Source organism: Mus pahari, chromosome 2 (assembly GCF_900095145.1).
Source record: "Mus pahari chromosome 2, PAHARI_EIJ_v1.1, whole genome shotgun sequence".
Lineage (NCBI taxonomy): Eukaryota > Metazoa > Chordata > Mammalia > Rodentia > Muridae > Mus > Mus pahari.
Window position 1 is genome coordinate 105336072 of NC_034591.1, and position 20054 is coordinate 105356125.

Here is a 20054-nt window from a genome sequence, read left to right on the forward strand (position 1 = left end):
TAGGGGAACAGAGGTGGGGGGAGGGGTATGGGAATCTTTCGGGATAGCATTTGAAATGTAAATAAAGAAAATAATAATAAATAAAAAAAAAAAATAACTTTAACAACTTGGATGAGAAAGTTAAGAGAAAATTGGAGATAAAACAAAACTAGAAATCAATAATACAAAAAGCTTGATAGACTGAACAAGGTGGGAGAGAAAACATCAGCAACTGAAGGTAAGGTTGGAGGGTCACCACTCTGACAGCAGTGAAGAGAAAGAGGGCAGTCTTAACCAGAGCATCCAAGATCACTGGGACGCAATGAAAAGACTAACCCAGGGAGCTGACATGCAGACTGATGACACAGAAAGTACCCACTTCTAGGGAAAGAAAAGAAAGGAAATTCAAAAATCCAACTAGCCATGGCCAGAAAGAACCCTCCTATCACACCACAGGTACAATACCATGACAACAAAAAGACCATTAAAGCTGCAAGAGAGATGCCCGAAAACCAAGTAACAACAGAAATAGTGTCAGGTACCATGACACCTGGAAGAAGAAATAAATGAATGGTAATTAACATGCATATGGAGCCCCACACAGCAGAAGACTTCATGAACTAAGGCTGCAGAGCAGCACAGATAAGCCTGGAAATCACATTGCCAACTGGAGAGAACAGATTCAGAATAAGGCAGAAACATTACCACTAACATGTAGCTTTAAAACACACAAAATAATGCCATATATTTATGACTACAAACCTGTGGAAGAAGTATTTCTTTCAAATTTCAGATAGAAAAGCATCTCACAGAGCAAACTCGGGAGTTTACAGGTACTATCAAGGTGTTTTCCCAGGTACAATTAAAACCCTTTAACTGTGTTGATTTAAAGCCTCTATGGACTACAGACTTGGGAGACTGTTCAAAAAGGGGAGAGTGCCAAGTGCCTTCAGGCTGATGAGCGCAGGCTCCAGGGCTGGCAAGCAGTAGCCTGAAGGAGCACACTGGGGAAGCTGGGTCACTGTCCACAGTGGCAGCATACGGGAGGAAAATAGACTAAGGCTCAGGAGAGGCTGCAGAGCAGTAAGGAAAGGGTTATCCGATCACTGCCCATCCTACTGCCCCACAGTACAGTGCAAATGATGCAGGCAGTAAAAGAGCAAGGCAGAGGTCAGCTCTGGTTTCCCTTTACCCTGTGCCTTCTTTACAACTCCTCCCCCTCCCCACCCATCACTTGCCACAGATATTCAAGAAGGAAGGTCTTCTCTTTCCAAACCCTCTCATTGTCAGGAGTCCTGTGTCCCAGTAGATGACTTGGTAGCAGAATATTGTATCTAGCACATTAAAAGCTTTAGGTTCAGTCCTTAGTGCCACATACACAAAAGGTGCAAGAGAGTAAATATTATAGGATATGCATGTTATCCCAGCATTTAAGAGGAAGTGGGAGGTAGGATCATGAGTTCACTAAGCGTCACAAAGGCCAGTGGCTAGCCTTTAGCTAGCTCGCACTCTCATCTTCAACTGAACTACCAGCAGCCCTCACCTGGACTGTGCATCACCACACGCCCACAATGGGTCTCCAATAAGCTAGCCACAGGGCCAGGGACTCTGACTCTACTTCCTTCCTATGACAGTCCCTCACTGCTTCCCCTTGTTTATGCTTCTTAGGCCCAGTGACCACAAAGACTCTCTGTTCACACTGTACCTGGTGGCCTGCACAGGACCAGAACCCAGGACAGCCCACCAAGTCAGCTGGCATGGAGTCACTTAGTAAATTTCCATAATCTGCATCCGTATAACAACACCTGGCTCATCAAAATGAGCTGAGTCATCAAGTAAAGACGGACTTACACGCAGAACTCTAGGAGGAAGAGTACGTTTTAGAAGACGTCCAGGCTCAGATGAAGCTTCACTCGTTTTGTGTTTCACAGTTAGCTTTGTGACTGTGTGATCTGTTTACTGAAGAGGAAAGATGTCCCTGATAATTTGGGTTGAGGGGTCCCCCAAAGCACTGTCACAGAACTGTGCAACAGGCTGTGTGTGGTAGGCTGCTACGGAGCTGTTGGGGAAAAACCAGCCCTTGGTACCTGCTTTAGCAGGGGAGGGTCAGCTATAGATATTCTTCAGTAGGGCTAAAGGCTTAGTGGTAAGCACATCTTATTTTGAAAACTTTGAAGAAAATGCTACAATGCCTCTCCCTCCTATTTAAGGGGAAAGCTGCAGTATCCCTGTGCTTCCCACTGTGTGCCGTTGTTGGTCTAGGACTGCAAATGGATGATATAAGGGAATGGGTGACAGTAGTATCACACACATCACCAAGCATGAGGGCCCTGCTCTGCCAAGCTGCTGACCACTGATGTGCACCAGAGGCTCAGGTCCCAACCCTGGACTTCAGCAGTTAGCGTTAGACAGCAGGAAGGTGACCCCTGGTGTGGCAGAGTACTGCCAGGTAGGAAGGGCTGGAGGGCATCCTGAGCAGGTTAGCCTGGAGCTGCACCAAATTACACTGTACTGGAGCCAAGTACAGTAAAAACAGGACACAAAGGAGAGAGACATCTCTGCTAGGCAGTTGGGCTCAGAAAGAGCCCTGATTTTTCAGTGGGAGAAGTAAATGAATTCTCTGACTCGGGTTGCTATCACAGGTAACCCAATATGAGCAGACAGACCTCTACTCTGGGCTGTGTTTCCTATTCAGTGAGACCCACAGCTGAACTGGTGCACTTGCCTCCCTGCAAAGCTGGCCTGGAATTGAAAAGAGGGCAAGCCTAGCTACCTAGTTTCTCTGCAGTGTGCATGCCTCCAGGTGCCACAGGCTCTCAAGGGACAGCAGGATACAAGTGAGTGTGTTCCAGAATTGGCTCCTCTGAGCAGTCTGTATGCAGCCAGGTCCATGGTGTGTGTATGGGAAGTGATGTTCAGAAGAAACCCATTACAAGTCTTCCAGCAGAAAGTACCCAGCTGTGTTTCAAAGAAAGGGCTGCTGCCTCAGAAAGAAGGTCTAGCCGCAGGGCCTGGCAGTCCCATTCTTTTCCAACACAGAGTTCACACACAGCCTGAGAATGAGGGAACCCAGTCGCGGTGAAGGAACCCGAGGTCTAGAGTAGTGAAGGCCCCTACACAGGCACAGCAGAGACGGGTAGCCCCTATCAACCTATCCTAAGAGGCTCTTGTCCTAGCTTCTGCTTACATTCAGCCTACACTTGCATATAAAGGGCATCTATAAGATATAAGTCTTCTATGGAGAAGTCTCCTAGAGCCCATTCTAAAGTCACTTACACTCAAGGGCTCTGGCTGACTCCCACATATCCTGCATGTGTGTATGTGCGCGTGCCCTGGCAAGCAGCTCCAGTGCGTGTCAACATGTGGGTCTGCTTTCAATTGTGCTGGAACAATCCTACCTGATAAACAAAAACAGATCCAAAATAACCTTTGGCAAGAAGCATGTTTTTAAAAGAAGGAGAAGGTCCGAATGAACTGGCAGGAGCAGTGCTTAGGCAAACAAGCATGGTGGAGCCAAGCACCGGCGGCACATCAAAAGCTTCACAGGGTTCCCTATGGACCCTCACAGGTCTCCCTATGGACCCTCACAGGGCTCCCTATGGACCCTCACAGGGCTCCCTACGGACCCTCACAGGGCTCCCTATGGATCTTCACAGGGCTCCCTATGGGCCTTGGCCACGGAGAGGGAAGGAGGCTCCAGCAACCTGCTCCTGGCCTTCACAAGCTGGCCACCTGCTTCCTACCACTGTCTCCTAACACTTCGTGTGGGCCACAAGGTCAGGTATTGAGTTGGGAGCCTGAAGGCTAGAGCTCTGCTCACAGCAAGAGTGGGCAGAGGCTCTTCCAAAATTCCCCTGTTAGATACTTCCAGTAAGGTCTTGAGTTCTCAGGGCATGTTCAATGGCCTGGTGTCTCCTGATAGGAAGAGGTCTGGCTGGGAGCCACAATTCAGTGGAATTCAGCAACTTATCACACCCCCCTGAGCTATAAAGAACAGAGGAGCAGAAGGTTCAAGCTACCAGCCCCAGCCCCATGACCCACCCTGGGCACAAAGCCCAGGGTAGGCCACAAGATACCTGATTGCCCGTCCTTGGAACATAGCTTTAACAAATCAGGTTCCTGAGAGTCCAGAGCAAGGTTCCATAGCATTGACCAGAGGGAAGGGTCCTTACTGCTAAGTCCTTCAGGAAGGTATAACTGAACCACCTCAAGCACTGTTCTTCAACATAGGGTTCCACAGCAATGTTCTCCAGGTACTTCTTGGGCCAGGCCCAAATCCCTTTCTAACTGGGGTTTTAGAATCTCCAAGAAGCAGATCACCGTATGCCCACATTTCATCTGCTGTGGCACCTCTGCCCCTCTTCTACATACAGTTTCTGGAAATAAACTGCTTGAATTGGTGGATTAAAGTGGTCACTGTATACCACAGTCTAAGCAAAAACTGAGGATGACCATGAAGACCTGCAGAGCCCAAAGCTAAGAACTGCCAAGAATTGCTATAGGGCAGGGTCCTCTTAGGACCCACAAAGCAGCTGGAAAGACCAAGTGTAACATTGCCAAGAATGCTTCAAACCATGTAACACTTACAGGAGCTACAGAGGCTGGGTGGAAGGTACATACACACTGGAGCAAGATCTACACATAAAATATGGAATTTGACTTCTTATAGCCATGATTTCTCCTTGCCTATTAAAGAACTGGAAGTGCCTGGTTTTGGTGTCTGAGGAAGAACAAGTAGGCTTTGGTAAACAAGAACATATCACTGTCATAGCAGAAGCCAAGAATACTAAAGTGCTGCATCTACACAGAGAAGACAGGGGCCTCTGAGAAAAGGACAGGACCATTTATATATGCACAGGAGGCCACAGACTGCAGATCTGGTTCACTAAAAAACAGGCCGTGTGTGTTTCTTGAGAAGGGCACACACGCAAAGAACCAAAGCCTGGGAGCTGAGAGGGAAAACAGCTGGAGGGGAAGTGAGGAGCGACGCGCATGACCAGAGCAAGACTGCCACTTGGAGAGCAGGTCCAGCACAGTGAGGCCCAGATACTGGGCTACCTCGCAGTGAGCCTCAGCTGTGCTAAGCTCTAAGTGGATCAGACTCGCCTGTAGATAGCACACAAAGGCACTGGGTGGCCACAGGCCCACCAGAACAGGGAGGTCCCACCAGAAGCTTCCCCAGCAGAGAATGGCTTTGCAGGGCCTGGGCTGGGTGAGGGCACAAAAGGGAGGTAATGGAGACATGGGAGAATGGAACAAAAGTTCTTCTTTCTCTGATTCTTTATGGTTTTTTTCTTTCATAAAAGCCCCACGAGAAACAGATGAATGCTGGTTCATTATAAAGAGTTAAACACCAACTACACAGACTAAGACATGAAAGCTCTTTGAGCTCCCTAAATTCCACTGCCTGTCACTCCCCCGAGATAGCCACTGCTCGCACTGTGCTGTCTCCTTCCAGACCTTTTCTGACACATTTGTACAGACTTGAGTGCATGTGTAAATGGAGCCAAGTTCCATGGCATTCTGAAACCTGCTTCTGCACCTGGCTTTGCCTCGACTCCAGCTATTCAAGCAAGTCTGTTTCTATCTGTCACTTGACGCCAGCAGTGGGCTTTGCACACAGGTTGACCATTACTCTCACGTCATAGCTGCCTAATCTGTACAGGCTTTGCCTCCACACTTATGTCCCAAGACTGATATGGGCTACACTCGCTGTGCTGGGAAGTAGCAGGTGGGGGTGGGGGGCTGGGAGGAGCAGGGGAGTGTGGACAGACAATGGTGAACACTGGCTATGCAGCCCTGGGCAAATCTGGCTTCCCTTCTGGAAGTGCAGCTGTCTGTCCACACTATTCATCCCTAACAACAGTCTAGGAACAGCCCAGGAATGGATGGTCATCCTTTCCCAGGAGGGTTGTTGGCTGAAATTATCTGCTGTAGACCTATGGCTGTTCACAATGGTTTTCCCAACCCCAGACAAGCAGACTCCCAGAATGTTGGAGGGATTTTGGGTCATCACAAATGGGAGGGGTAGTGCTGCTGACACCCAGTGGGTAGAAGCCAATGTCACTGCTAAATCTTCTACTTCCTATGGCTTAGGACAGAAATGGCCATATGCTGAAGTAAAAGGGCCTGCTTTTGGCTCAGCACCTGAAGGGTTAAGTGGCCTCGCTGCCCAGGCTGCCTGCCTGCCTGCAAGGACTGCATTAAGCAGGCCAGGAGATGGGCCTTGTTGCCTGCCCCCCAGCCGTATGGTTTGCATTAGCAGTGCTCTGCTTGGCAATGTTCCCTCTGGCAGCCTGCCTTCCCTCCCTGCCCCTCCACTCTCCGCCCCAGCTCAAAAGAAAATACCAGGATCCACATATAAAACCAGCGCACTCCCCTCCTGTCTCTTTCCCCAGTCTTGAATCAAACAAGCTTTTAAACTCCTGACCTTCCGCCCAGGCACCCCAGTTTGTTTCACAGCGGCAGCAGTAGAGGAGGAGGCAGGAGGTTGGGAAGTAGGGGGCTGCCCTCTCCGTTACCTGGCCCTAGCAGGCAAGGGTTGCCTCTCTCGGGGTCCCCAGAGGCACCCCCTCATCTTTCAGAATGGGGATAGCTCCTGAGGCAAGAGGCTGAGATATCAGAAGCAGCCCTAGTGGGTCCTCTATGGCTATGTTTTTAAAAAAACTTTTCCAATCATCTCATGCTAGAAGCCTAAGTGCAAGGCTTGGATGTACTGACAGAAAACTACCCCAAATGTTGAGCTGCCAACTTGTCTGTTAGCTTGCATCCTATCAAGCATGTGTGTGTGGTGGTGGTGGTGTGGGGGGGATGTCCTCACATCTCTACTTTGTTGAAACCTAAGCCACAGCCCTGGCTACAAGCCCTGCTTATTTCCAGACCTTCAGGGATCTCATTCTTAGCAAGTGTACTGTTACTAAGCAGTAACTCAGACTAGAGGTCTGGGGTCGTCCATCGCATGTCTCTCCCATACCATTTCTAAGTTCTAACCTTCACCAAGTCCTGGTAAGCCCACCTCCTCAATATTTTTTAAGGATCACTGTACTGCTATGCCATGGTCCATAATACCTTGAGCTCCTCTCACCACGAGACCCTGGCATTAGCCTGGAGGCCTGTAAACCTGGCCTCAGCAGCTCAGCCTCCCCTCAGAAGTCTTTGCTCCCTGAGACTTGAGATGCCTGCTTCACTTTCACGTATCTGTGGATACGTCCCAGGAGGTGAAGCAGCAGATGGGAAGATCAGAAGCAGCACAGGCCGGGTTGGTCCTCAGCACTATCTCCATATCTGAGGTCTTCACAAATGCTACCCTGAATAGCCAACCCAGGAAGTGGTTATATCATAGCTGTGTGCTGACAGTTCAGAGACCCACAAGGCAGACCCAGACTCCTGACTGGCCCTTGCCAGAGTCAGCGCATTTAAATATTCTGAAGAAAAAAACAAAACAAAAACAAAAATACCCAAACTCCGAATGGACAGAATTTAGTTTTTAAAAGAATATGTTATAACGGAGTATTTTACCAAAATTTCAAACAAAAGTAGGCAAGCGTATCTATTTTAATAAGGCATCTCGTTTGCCTGCTCCCTGTAATTATTACAAGTTAAAAGCCTGTGAACAATTATAGCAATGTTTACAGTGCTTTTATTGTTGTTTTATTTTATTTTTAAAGAAAGAATGTAAGTATTCAGTTTAAGTGGTGCATTGGCTTTACAGATACTCAGGAAATACTCAACTTTCCTTTCAGGAGAAAAACAAAACAAAGGTCCCAGCTGAGGCCCAGAGTGAAACCAGGCAGGGTAGGGCTGAGCCTAGGCTGTAGGTGTAGTTGGTGAGCTGCACTGGAGGGGGTCAGTAGTTTTCTCCAGCCCCCTGTCCCTAGCCAGCAGGCTGGTTACCCAAGGTGAAGTAAGGAAGTGCTGGTATAGGACTTCCTGGGTCATGGAAGTACTGGCTGGGCCCCAGTCTCTTCCCAGGGATCACTGAGTAGTTGGGTCCCATGGATTGTGGAAGGCTTCTAGCCTATTCTCAAAGGCAGCCAGCTCTCTTGCCCATTATCACTTCAATAAGGCACTCAGTGCCCTACACTCAAGAAGTCACCTCTGACAACAGCCGTGACTTGGCCTGGCTCCTGCACACAGCAGGTGCTCACAATGAACACCATGGGCACTGGATGATTTCTCTCCTTTTATTGTCCACTGCAGCCCTGTAAAGCAAACTCAGTTCCTGACTCTTCCTCTCTGCAGACTTAAGCCATTTGGCTGCACAGGCACAAGGCAGGCACTGGTACCAGGTCAGACCGAGTCAGATCTCCTAAATCCGTTGATAAGAATTTCCTTAGCTCAGCAGTTTTCAACCTTCCTAATGGTGCATCGCTTTAATACAGTTCCTCATGTTGTGGTGGCCCCCAATCATAAAATCATTTCATTGCTACTTCATAACTGTAATTTTCTATTGCTATGAGTAGTAATGTAAGTATCTGTGTTTTCCAATGGTATTAGTGCGCTCGTGTACACACACATACACCCCTGGGGGTTGAAAACCTCTACCTTAGATGTTCTCTCTATTCAAGACATCCATTCCTTGATTCCAGCTCACTGGAATTCAGACAACTGTGATGTGACCTTGAATTTTTAAAAGCATGCTGTTCTTACATGTAAAAAGTGTTGGCTTAGGGCCTACTGGGCCTCAAATTCAATACCAGGAAAGGACAAGACTGACATCCCTGTTTGTGGGATTTATTCTACATAGTGTAGGAGGCCTTTCTGAGAGGCAGGTGGGTACTAGGGAGCTGGAACAAGCTCATGCTGTGGTCACAGGCCATCTGTGACAAAGGGAGCCTAGGAAAAGCAAAAGTGCTCAAAGGCCCAGAGACCACATGAAGCCCCCAGAACAGTGCTCTAGAGCTCAGGTCCCTGGAGCCTCCTCCACTGTCCTAGCCCTTTCCTGTCTCTGCTCTTTGACAGTCATCATCTACCAAGCAGTCTAGCTCCCAGCCTGCTGCTAAGGGAGCCTCACATGTCTATCAACTACTTTAGGTACCACTCACCTGCGGGCTCAAGCATTCCTGATGCTAAGCAGAGCACTGTGCCTTTTTCCCTAGTTCAGCAACAGTGCACATATCTGAGGATCAAGACTAGGTACTTCCCACATGAGAGGATAAGGGACACTCCATCCACTGCAGGCTCCCCAGAGTTGATTATATCCCAGTGGTCCACCTTTACCATGAGATGGCAGTGACAATCCTGGGAGAGCAGCACTGGCTTCACAGAGGCAACCAGAGTAATTACTTGGACCACACCCTGCCACATTGCCCACTGAAGCCAAAACATGCTTTCAATACAGAAAGATGGCCAGAGATTGCCTAGAACAGATACTGCTAGGTGTCACACAGCACTCATGCTGCACTGGGCACAGTCCAGCACTAGATAGATGTTGACCAGCTCAGCATAGCTGCACCAAGGTTACTTCTACTTGGTCCCCAACCCCTGGCTGCCACTCACTTCCCAACAGAGAACCCATTTCATGTGCCAAATTGTAGTGCTGCCAGATCTCAGGTTACTGCCAGCTCACATTTTCCTTGGTGACAAATGCCATATGCCATGGCTGAAGGAAGGCACAGCAGCCCCAAAGCTATGGTACAAAGTTTGTGGTTAGCCCTTATCCACTGCACTTCAGAATCCACCATGACCTAGCCTGAGTCAGAGCTTTCCTGGCCACCTTCCCCACCATGGGAGGGAAGCAATGGTAAAAAGGACAAGTGCCTTCAGGCCCATCTGGATGCTGTCCTCATCAGGAAGGTAGGCTAGACTGCAGAGGAATGACTCACCTGTGTTCTAACAATGGGATGTAGACTCCTAGACTCTGGGCTCTAGCAGGGCATGATGCCCAGGGATACAGCACAGCCCTCCATAAATGTTATTTCTGACTAAATCGCTCTCCTGAACTAGAAACAAAAACTGACTTAGTCCAACTCAAAGCCTGTACAGGACAGGGGACCTTGCCTTGTGGTAGGACATACAGATGCAAGTCTGTGAGGTCCCCGGGCTGGTACTCTACTAACAGGCCTCTCCCATAAGAGATATCCACTTGAAGGGATCAGACTCTCCCGCCACCCATCTGCCAAACAGGCATCCACTGGGTTAAGCCCTATCACCAGCAGGGGAGGGCAGAAGCTGGCGAATCCTGTAGTGCTGACCACAAGAGCTGTGACCTCACCTAGGCATTGAGGTGTCAAGTATGGAACCTGCTAAGCCATGATCATGGGTTTTGTCAAGTTGATACAAACCTATCTTTGAGAAGAGAGAACCGCAGTCTCCATCAGATTGGTCTGAGAGCATGCTTATGGGACATGTTCTTGATTGCTGATTGATGTGAGAGAGCCTATCCACTGTGGGTAGTGTCAACTCTGTACAGGCAGGCCTACATTGTATTTAAAAAGTCAGCTACACGAGCCGGGGGAAGCAAGCCAGTAAGCAGTGTTTCTCAAGGTATCTGCTTCAAGCTCCTGCCATGTCTTCCCCTGATGATAGACCATAACTTGTAAGACAAATAAATCCTTTGTCCTCCAAGTTGCTTTTGATCAGTGTTTTCTCAGCAAGAGAAAAGTAAACTAGAACAGCTATGCTATCTTCACACTCTTATCTGAGGACGGTGACATCTTCTCCCAGCTGTACAGCAGACAGGTGAAGTGACCTGCCAGTGTAGGAAGTACAAGCTGGGCAGCATGGCTTTACAAGCTCTGATCCCTCATACACACCACCTTGCAGCAGCAGAAAGAATAGTGGAAAGTATGAACTCAGACTGTAGGTGGGCAGGGGATGGATGGACCTGCACATGTCTACCAGTCCACCTAGGCAGGGCTCTCCCTGGCAGGCAGCCATCAGGTAAGGCTTAGACTCTGGTAGGTGGGGCTCAGTCTGCAGTGGGGCAAGGCTTAGGGTCAGACAAGACTTTTCAGCAGTTTGATTTTATCTGTGGTCTCAGACCTAGAAGTCCAAAGATATTTTGGAGGACTAGTGAATGGGGCTACCTAGGCAAAGGACAGCACTGCTCCTCTAGGCTTGCCCCCCCCCCCCAATACCTAGGTTGTAGTTGCCACATCTCCATACTGAAACTGTGGCCTAGACTTGGCTCTCCCTGAATAGAACTATATGCACTCAACCCCCAAGAGAACAGGGTGGACCCACAGTTGTAGGACCAGGCCCCTCAGAGCCTCCCTGGGAGTACTGTGGACCTCAGCACTATTCCTGAGAGTAGAGTGTCAGACCATAGAACTGTGCCCAGAAGAAAGGGAGAGCACCCACTATAGCACTGGAAGGATGTGGGCACCATGGAGGTACATGTTGGGACCAGTGTCACTCAGGCTGATATGGTGTGATAAGTTATTGGGATAGAGGGGTGAGAAAGCCTTCAGGATTTCCACAGGGACAAAACTTGTGCATAATGCTGAATGTGACTTCAGATGACAACAGAGGACCTTCCTCCCTGCTACCTGCCTCCTGAGATTCATCCCCTGCCCTTGCCTGTCACTGTCCATCCTCAGTCTATCCACAGGTATTACAGCTTCACGAAAAACGTGATTCACATTCTTAAGACAGAAAGCAAATCACAGGGCAAGTCTTATGAACCAGTGTGTACTGGGTTGTTTGGTGTGTAAAGCTCAGACCAGCACTTGAGCTGCAACTCTCTAAGGACCAAGTAAAAAGTATTATGGGGTGGGGAGAGAAGACAAGATTCAGGAATTTATGTGAAGTTGATGGCAGGCTGATGGCAGAGACAGAGACAGCCAGCCCTACCCACAGGCATACTGTGTAGATCTTGTCAAGCCATCATGGACTAACCAAGGAAGAATCAGTGGCCTTGAGATGTGATGTAATTATCCCATAGAGTATAGAGGAAAGCTTCAAATACAGTCTATGTGTCCAAAGCCTGATCTGCAAAGTAGGTCGCTGCCACCCGTGCTTCCTGCCCAACCGCTACTCTTCTACTCTCTGTTGACAGATCCCAGCTCTCCCAGAGAACTCCCCAGAAACCCTGCAGCTCTCAGGTGCTCATGTATGCATCTTGAGCTTACACTCCTGACAGCTGAAGACAAGGTTCTGCTCCTGTCTTTTGGCATGCTTCCAGCTGTGTAGACATCCTTACCTGGAAGACTTAAGATGTGGCTCTCACAAAGCCCAGACCTGAGGTAGGTGCTTCCCAGAAGCCTACAAGTCGTCTACTTCTAGGCCCCTCTACCTGCCTCTGTTCTCTTTCTTGTGCCTCTCCAGGGCTAGCAGTTGATGGCATTTATCACGTTCCATGTCCAGGCATTACCTCCTTTCTCTCTCCAGTGTCTGAGGAAGGAGATATGCTGGTTTTCCAAGCCCCAGGATGGAAGGGCAACCCTGACCTATCAGATTGAGCCTCTGTGATAGAGTAGCATTAGGGATTAACCACAGTAGTATGCCATCTCAGGTTTGAAGGGGGAAAGTAGGAAGATAGATGTATGACACAGAGAGTAGGCTTTATACCTCAGAACTGAGCTAGATCTGCAGAAGGACTTCCAGATCTTGTGACAGGACTGACCCAGTTCCTACTTTACTTGAGGCAGACACTGAGAGCAGCAGGTGATCTTGAGAGGCTGTGAATGTGACCTTGAGGCAAAAGTGGCTGTCTCAGAAGCTTACAGTCTGCTGTGCCATGCACATGGGTTACGTAGCAGGTCAGACACCTGGACACAGGCAGTTGACTGTGTAAGGTCTTTCTGTTAATACTAGATGGAATTAAAAAGTGGAGCAGGAGGCAGAGTGAGGTGAAGGAGTGACAGCAGTGGCCTCAGTGGGTCTGATAAGCCTGAGCATAGCCAGGGCTGTGTGGTCACTATGCAAGGGCTGATCTGCTCAAAGGTCAGCCACACAGTTCTCCCACGACTATTCCAATTTCTACCACTGCCTCCCTCCTGCCTTGCTGTTCTACCAGAGCCAGTAATGATCTCCAAGCCCATGCATCTGGCACCCCCAGGCACATGCAGACCTGAAGAACAGACTCCACAAAGCCAACTCATGAAAATATCAAATTCATAGGGAGGCTTGCCTTCTAGCATGCCTCTTCCAAAGCAGAAAGCAGTTAGCAATGAAGCCAGGATATCACTTCTAGATGAAAGTCAGAGAAAGAAAGCTGCTTCCTAGACCAGGGCCTGAGGAAGACAGCTATTTAGCCCTACACACATGATGACAGTTGCTCCTTCCAAACAAGCCCACATGGTGACCCAGGGCACATCTCTATCTTGGCTTACTGATGAAGCATCAGGACACTGCCTCAAGGAGGAGACACAGACCCAAGAGAAGCTACACATAGCCTCCAAGGACACTCACTGTCCAATTCCAACCAAATGCTGACAAAAAGCCAATTCAATTATTTGCTCTAATGTTTTTACTCCTATTAACAACATATTTTGTAGAGCCCACCCTGGGTCTAGTCCTGAGGACAGATGGACAACTAGGAGGTCAGCATTATACTCACAAAAGCTCAGAGACAAATGCTGCTATAGTATGGTGAGTGCCAGGCTGAACACTCACAGGCCCAGGACAGGGGAGTAGCTTGCTAAAGGAAAAAAGACTCGCAGAGTTTTGAGAGTGCCAAGAACCTCAGGGACAGTTAGCAGAGTACATCAAGGCTAAGCTAAGAAACGGGGATGGAGTCGGGCTTGACGTCACAAGTCTTCCATGTCAGTGCTTGGAAGGCAGAGGTGGGCAGATCTCTGAGTTCAAAATAGCATGATGTGTTCCAGACCATAGGGATACACAGAGACACTGTCTCAATTATTTTTAATTTAAAAAAATACTAGTGGTAGAAGAAGAAAGTAGAGGTCTGTACAAGTGAGGAAAACGATTCTTCCCAGATGTTATAATCCCTACCTCTTTGTCACCACTTTCTAAGACCCAAGGCAAAGAAAGGTAGAAGCAACCATGCATTGTGGTGTTGAAGGTCTCCCTGTTCTCTGGGGCTGAGTAGGGCTGAACATGACAACCTGAAGGAATGTGCTATCAAATTCCAACTCTCTACATGTTTCATGAATTAAACAAGTATCTAAATATGCCATTAATACATCTCACCATTATCCAAACAGTGTCTGGTCTTGGCTCGCCTCAGCTGTCTGCAAAGCACATCTCTTTCCAGTAAGTCTTTTAGTAGTCCTTAGAGACCGGTAGACCGGTGTCTTTACAGCCAGGCCATACCACATTTACCTCTCTGAACCTACAAGAGCTCCACATGTGACACTAAAAGGCAACAAAGAACAAAGACGTCCACTCAGACACTGCCACTTCTGGTGCAGAAGCCTGGCCAAGCATTTCTCCAATCTTCCACATCCCCTGCGCAGCAGCTCTGCACAACTTGCCTGGGCCCAAAGACCTGGAAAGTGCTAGCTATGGGTTTTCCAAAGGTTCTTTCCTACATCTGTGGCCTTCACAGACTCTGGTATTACAACCCAGTATCCAATCACTACCAGGAATATGACTCACCTACATCTCCAGATAAAATCTCACCAGAGGGATCCCCCAACTTGTAGACCAAGATAGCCAGAAAGCTATGACTCTCGGGATGTTTGCTGTCTAAACCTCTCTGGGATCTAACTGAGATTTCCACCCCCAACTCTGTCATTTACTCCTTGTTCCCCAGCATTTCCTCACTCAGCTAATCAACCCCAGCTGGGAATGGACATGGCCGCAGAAACAGGCCAAGGTATGGCCAGGGGAATGCACTGTTTATTTGGAATGGCCATGTCCTTCCTCCAAGGGAGTTCATGCGGTCAAATGCGTCTGCAGCTATTAGTGGGATCTGACAAGGATGGCACTGTGCATTGGAAGAAGGCCACAGTTTATGATGCCTTCACGCTTGACAGGGTTGACAGGCACTGGCCAATCACAGCTTGTGCAGGGGCGATAGGTCAAGAAACTGAGATTTGGGCTTTGAGGTGAGCTTCTGTGCACTTATGTCCACAAAGATTCTGGGCATGTGATAGGCCTTGCCTGGGAACAGAACACCAGCAGCCCCAACCCAGGTCCACCCCTGTGCTTGGAATTGTCATAGTCTGTCAGTGTCTGTCTCTCTGTCTTTCCCTCTGTTCTCTCTGTATGTGTCTCTCTCTCTTCTCTCTCTCTCTGTTTCTCTCTTTCTCTCCCTCTCCCTCTTCCTGTCTGGGGGTTTCGCGAGTGTAACAAGTCTCTGACATGCAGGGGTATATCATGTGCACCACAGGGATCTGTATCATTAAAGAAGAGGAGCCACACACATCCTTTTTCAACAAGTCTACCTCATCCCAGCCTTTTCTGAGATACCTGACTGGGTCCACTTGGCACACCCTAATTTTTGGAGCAAAAGGATGCCCCCCCATTGCAGTCGTGCTTTCTCGACAGTCATCTCCGAATTTCAGCAGCCTTGGCAGTCACAAAATCCAGGAAGCTGTGGAATCATCACACCCTAACAGCTCTCTCTGATTTGTTCCTTTCTCCTCTCACCTTATTTGAAGCAGAAGAGAGAAGGCTTCATCCTCCACACCATGCTTGGCAATCTTAGCTGAATATTCAATACATTGCTTACGAGTTCTGTTTTTCCTGACCAGTAAGATCACTGACACGTTATCTGGGGATGTAGATGTACCACACCAAGACAAGAGTTAGATATGCAGATGCCAAACACTTGCCACATGCCCGAGGCTGCAGGTTAGGATGTGGATGGGTAAAAAGGGTGGCCAGGGTCTCAGATCATGTCCTCACTCACATGTCTGTCTGCCTACCCAAGAGGAACATTGGTCTCACCTTCACTCCAAGCCCTTGGTCTCAGCACTTCAGCTCCTGACCCTGTTATCAAAGCCTTTTCTACTCCCTTGAATGCGCATGGAGCCCCGGATAAAAGCTCACCAGAGAGCCCTCCCTCCCGTCACACCTCTTTCCTAGCTCTAGCTCCTCTCTCAAGCTGCCAGCATGTCTTCCAGGGTTGGAGATGGTCAAGCTGGTCCCATAGGTCTGCCTTGCTGATCATAGGAACTGTTCAGAAACTTAGCATCAATTTACTTTCTGTTCTAACTAAGGGTTTGCACAAACTTACAACTCTAGTCTTGTTTTTGTTAAATATACTTTAGTATAGTTTCATAATTTTATGCTTTATTTTGTTCAATCTGTGCGCTTTTAACCGCTGGCTTAAAATGGCTTTGGCTTATGTGTTCTTCAGAGGAAGATCTATACGGGGGAATGGAAGGAGATTTTTATCCACAATTCTCCTCAGGAAAGGACACAGCCTTGCTGCCCCATTCTGATGGCACTGTCCAGGAGTCTTTGGATTTGTAAGAACTCAGGCTGCCCCCAACCCCCACTTCCCAGCTGGGTCTCCCTGCTTAGGGAATTCTTCCCTGTGCCACCAACCCTTCATGTGGGATACAGCATTATTCATCCCTGACCCTAGAACATGCACTTTCCCTGTGTACAACACACTGTTCTAAACAAGAGCAGGCCCAAGGCACAGGAATAGGATAGCCCTGTCAGGCTCAGGACGAGGGCTGCATTTTTGGCCTGCTTGTGCAGTAACATGCTCACTTCATGTGCCTGCATTGCTGAACCACTGTGCTTGGACATGGGCAGATTATCTGCAAGGTCTTACACTAGGCAAGCTAGCACCAACGAGCTATAGTTAGGTTCCCTTCCCACTTTTTCTTTCGGAGACAGGGTCATATTAAGTTCTTTGGCCTTGGCTTCTTTAGTAGCTAGATTACAGGTGGGTACCACTAGGCCCAATTAAGTAACCTTCTGAATAAGTCACTATCAAGGCCATTCAGGCCACAGTATCTGGAGGAGAAGATGGACCTTAAGCCTCCACTCTCAAAAGGCTTGCAGGGTACCTTCTGCAGTCACTGAGAGTGCAGAGTGATCTGTATTTCTAACAAAGTGGACAACTGTACCCCAAATCTGTGTGTGTGGTTTAAGATTCTCTTAGTTAAGAAAAAGGTGGCCAGAGATCTAAAGCCAAATTTGGTGGCTTGTGTGCATACACACATACACCCCTCATATGAACCTCAGTGCTGGAGAGGCCAAGGCAAGAGAATCATAAATTTAAGGCTACACATTTAAGGCTGGGTACGAAGCATAGAGATAGTTCCACACATATTTTTGCCAACATTCAGAAAGCTTGGACTTTCACGAGCACCCTAGGTTCTTGGCCATGCGCTCTCAAGCTCACCCCAGCTCTGAAGACTTGGTTTATTTTAGGGATCTCTTATGTGGGCCACCACTAGCTCACACTATACAGTCACTACTATGAGACTAGGGAAAACGGTAGTTCTAGAACCCAGGAAGCCAGAGGGTTGAATAACAGATGGTGACACAGAGGGGCAGGCTACCTCACCCCTTAGGTAGAAAGAAGACTTGAGAAAGGTTCATTAGACTCTGCTTCCCTGAAGACCAAGGGCCTGGCCTCTCTCCTACTGTTATGATGATGGGGGAGGGACAAAAGAAAGTCAAGGCAGGACTGACCTTGAGAGCAGGGATCTCCACACTGTCCCCGAGGCTGATAGTGCCTGAGAGGATAGTCCCAGTCATCACGGTGCCTTGACCCTTGATGGAGAAGCAGTGGTCCACAGACATAAGGAATGGTCCAGAGGGGTCTCTCGTTGGGATGGAAATCTGGGACTTCAGGAGCTGGAAAAGAAATGCTGCTATAAACACCTACGGGTTCAAGGGCTACACCACTGGCATCCTCCAGGGCCACCTTGCAAGCTGGCACAGGTCAGAGTACCATTGCTGCAACTTAACTCAGTGAGAAGAGGGACCTGCTGAGGCCTCCATGCTGCAGCTGAGGCAGCTGCTGCAGGACATCTGCCCTACGGTCCTCATGTACAGTTCTTCCCCTGAGCTGCAAGCTCCAAGAGTCTTCATCTGGTTTCCAGATGTCATCCAGGCCCTGCCTGCCATGCCACACTCCAGTGCCAGGCACCCATAGCAGAGAGACCTCTGCAGAGCGCTCTTCTGTATGGCTGAGTCTCCTCACCTATCACTACAGTGCACTCTCTGCTGTTAACATCTGCCTGTCTATCCCCACCCACTCCACAAGGTCATGCACTTAGGAGATCACCAGTAGCTGGCACCATGCTTGAGGGAAAGGCATGTGAGTGAAGGACAAATGGACAAGGAGAAACTCCAGGTGAGAGGGTAGAAGGCTGGCTTCCAGGGCAGCAGCTGATGCCTGAGGTGCAAGGAGAAGGGTTGCACACAGGGAGCTTTTGTGCCCTCTGCCAGGCATGCCCTAACAAATGGTACCTAAGTTTACTGGGCCAGAGGCTCCAGGAGTCTGGCCTTTCCTTCATGGCTGACTTTCCACAAGCACTAGTACAAGTGGCCAGTGCTCCTCAGGCTGTTTATGTGCTCAAGCTGCTGTCAGAACTAACCGATATATATTTTAAAGAGCATAGAGGCTGCACTGCTCGTTGAGCTTTCTGCTTTCTGCTTTCAAGAGACAGTAGTAATAACGTCTAGGTATTCAGGTCAGCAGTAAGTGTTCTCAAAGCATTGACTTGTGGTAACAATTCCTTTAGGAAAATAATGGAGACATTCAAAACAGACTTGGTCTGAGATGTTACACTTTATAGACATGTTTCATAGTCACATTTTTCTAGATTTTGCTTGAATTGTCCCAGGGTCCCAGATTTGTGTTCTCTGGAACTGACAAAATAACAAGAGCCTCTCCCAGAAAGCACTTGTCACATGTGAAACACAGCATGGCTGGTACATGGGAGTCACTGTGAACCTAGCTCTGGAGTCTGGGTGCGGGTGACTCCAACGAATTCTGACCATGGTCTGGGTCTGAGTCACCACTGAGACATGCAGGTAAATAAATGGTCTCTGTCCTCTCTTCTGATCCCTGGCATTGTGTTACACACCTGTGAAGGTTCAGGCTGGATGACAAAAAGTTCCAGGCCAGTTTGAGATCCTACCCCAACAGAAAGGAGCAGCAATAACAGAACTGCCCATACCAATTCACTTCATCCAGTGGTGATAGGGATGGGGGGACTCAGCCCTGCAGAAGAGGCCTCTCAAAAGGAGGTAACTTCTCCAAGAGAAGTTTGACATTCCACACTTGCCCATCATGAGTGTTTGATGGGGGAGGGAGGGATACATGGCCGATGAGGCTTGTGTGACATCTGGGAGCCTGTATCCCAGGCAAGGACAATTCATGCAATCAAGACCATAGATGAAGTGTCTCAGGAGGGATGTGCCCACATACTGCAACAAAGGGACTGGGGCAGGTCATACACTTCTCTGAATCTCACTCTTCCTCAGCCTTCCAACTTTGAAAGTGTTACAGATCCAGTATGTAAAGAACTCAAGTATGGAGCTTGGTGAGCCAAATCATGTGACTGCCGTGGTAAACACAGCACTCCTAGTAACTCAATTAGCCTCACAGGATCTCTGTGGTGCCGCCTTCCCTATACTGCAGCTCTGTTCACTGCGTGAAGTGAGTTATCTAAGACAAGTAATTCTTCTGTCCTTTGACATAGAGTCTCACTAAGCAGGCTGGCCTCAAACTTCCCATCTCTCAGTCTTACCCTCTAAGGCTGTATGCAGACACACCCATGAATCTCTTGAGTCCAGTCAGAGAACAGTAGGAGGCCAAAGCAAGCACACATTCTAGCTCCTGCTCCCAGGTGAGTGACTGAGCTCAGTGAAGTAACTGTACTTCCTCCCCATGCCTTCTCCCTTCGCATCACTATCCATACTACCTTGAACACATCCCTGTCTGCTGGCTACTCTAGGATGTTGCTGCCACCTGCCAGGCAAGGGGAAGAACAAGGACAGTGGTGAAACCAGTGTTCAGTAGGAGCACTAGGACGATGCCTGATGGAAGCTCCATTCACTGGCAAGCTGGTGAGCACTGTCACTGTGCTCTGTGCTTCTGCTGTGCTTTCAGTGCTCCCTGCTCAGTGAGAGGGGTGCTCTCTGCTCAGTGAGAGGGGAGCAGCACTGGACTACCTGGATGACTGGGTTCCCTGTTTCTGCCCATTGCCACTGAGCCTGGAGAGACAGTCTGAGCCTTATGCCCACAGTTC

The 20054-nt window shown here is 48.7% G+C and overlaps 1 protein-coding gene across 2 annotated transcripts in view; it reads right to left on the reverse strand.

Moving 5' to 3' along the window:
- Eefsec (eukaryotic elongation factor, selenocysteine-tRNA specific) overlaps positions 1-20054 on the reverse strand; it is a 199766-nt gene that overhangs the window by 84820 nt on the left and 94892 nt on the right. For both annotated transcript variants that reach the window (XR_003843273.1, XM_021190399.1), the window contains exon 4: positions 17485-17649. Coding sequence is in view for 1 of the 2 variants with exons in the window: in XM_021190399.1 (XP_021046058.1) it covers positions 17485-17649 (165 nt within the window). In the remaining variant the exon portion in view is untranslated. The remainder of the gene's footprint in view (positions 1-17484; positions 17650-20054) is intronic.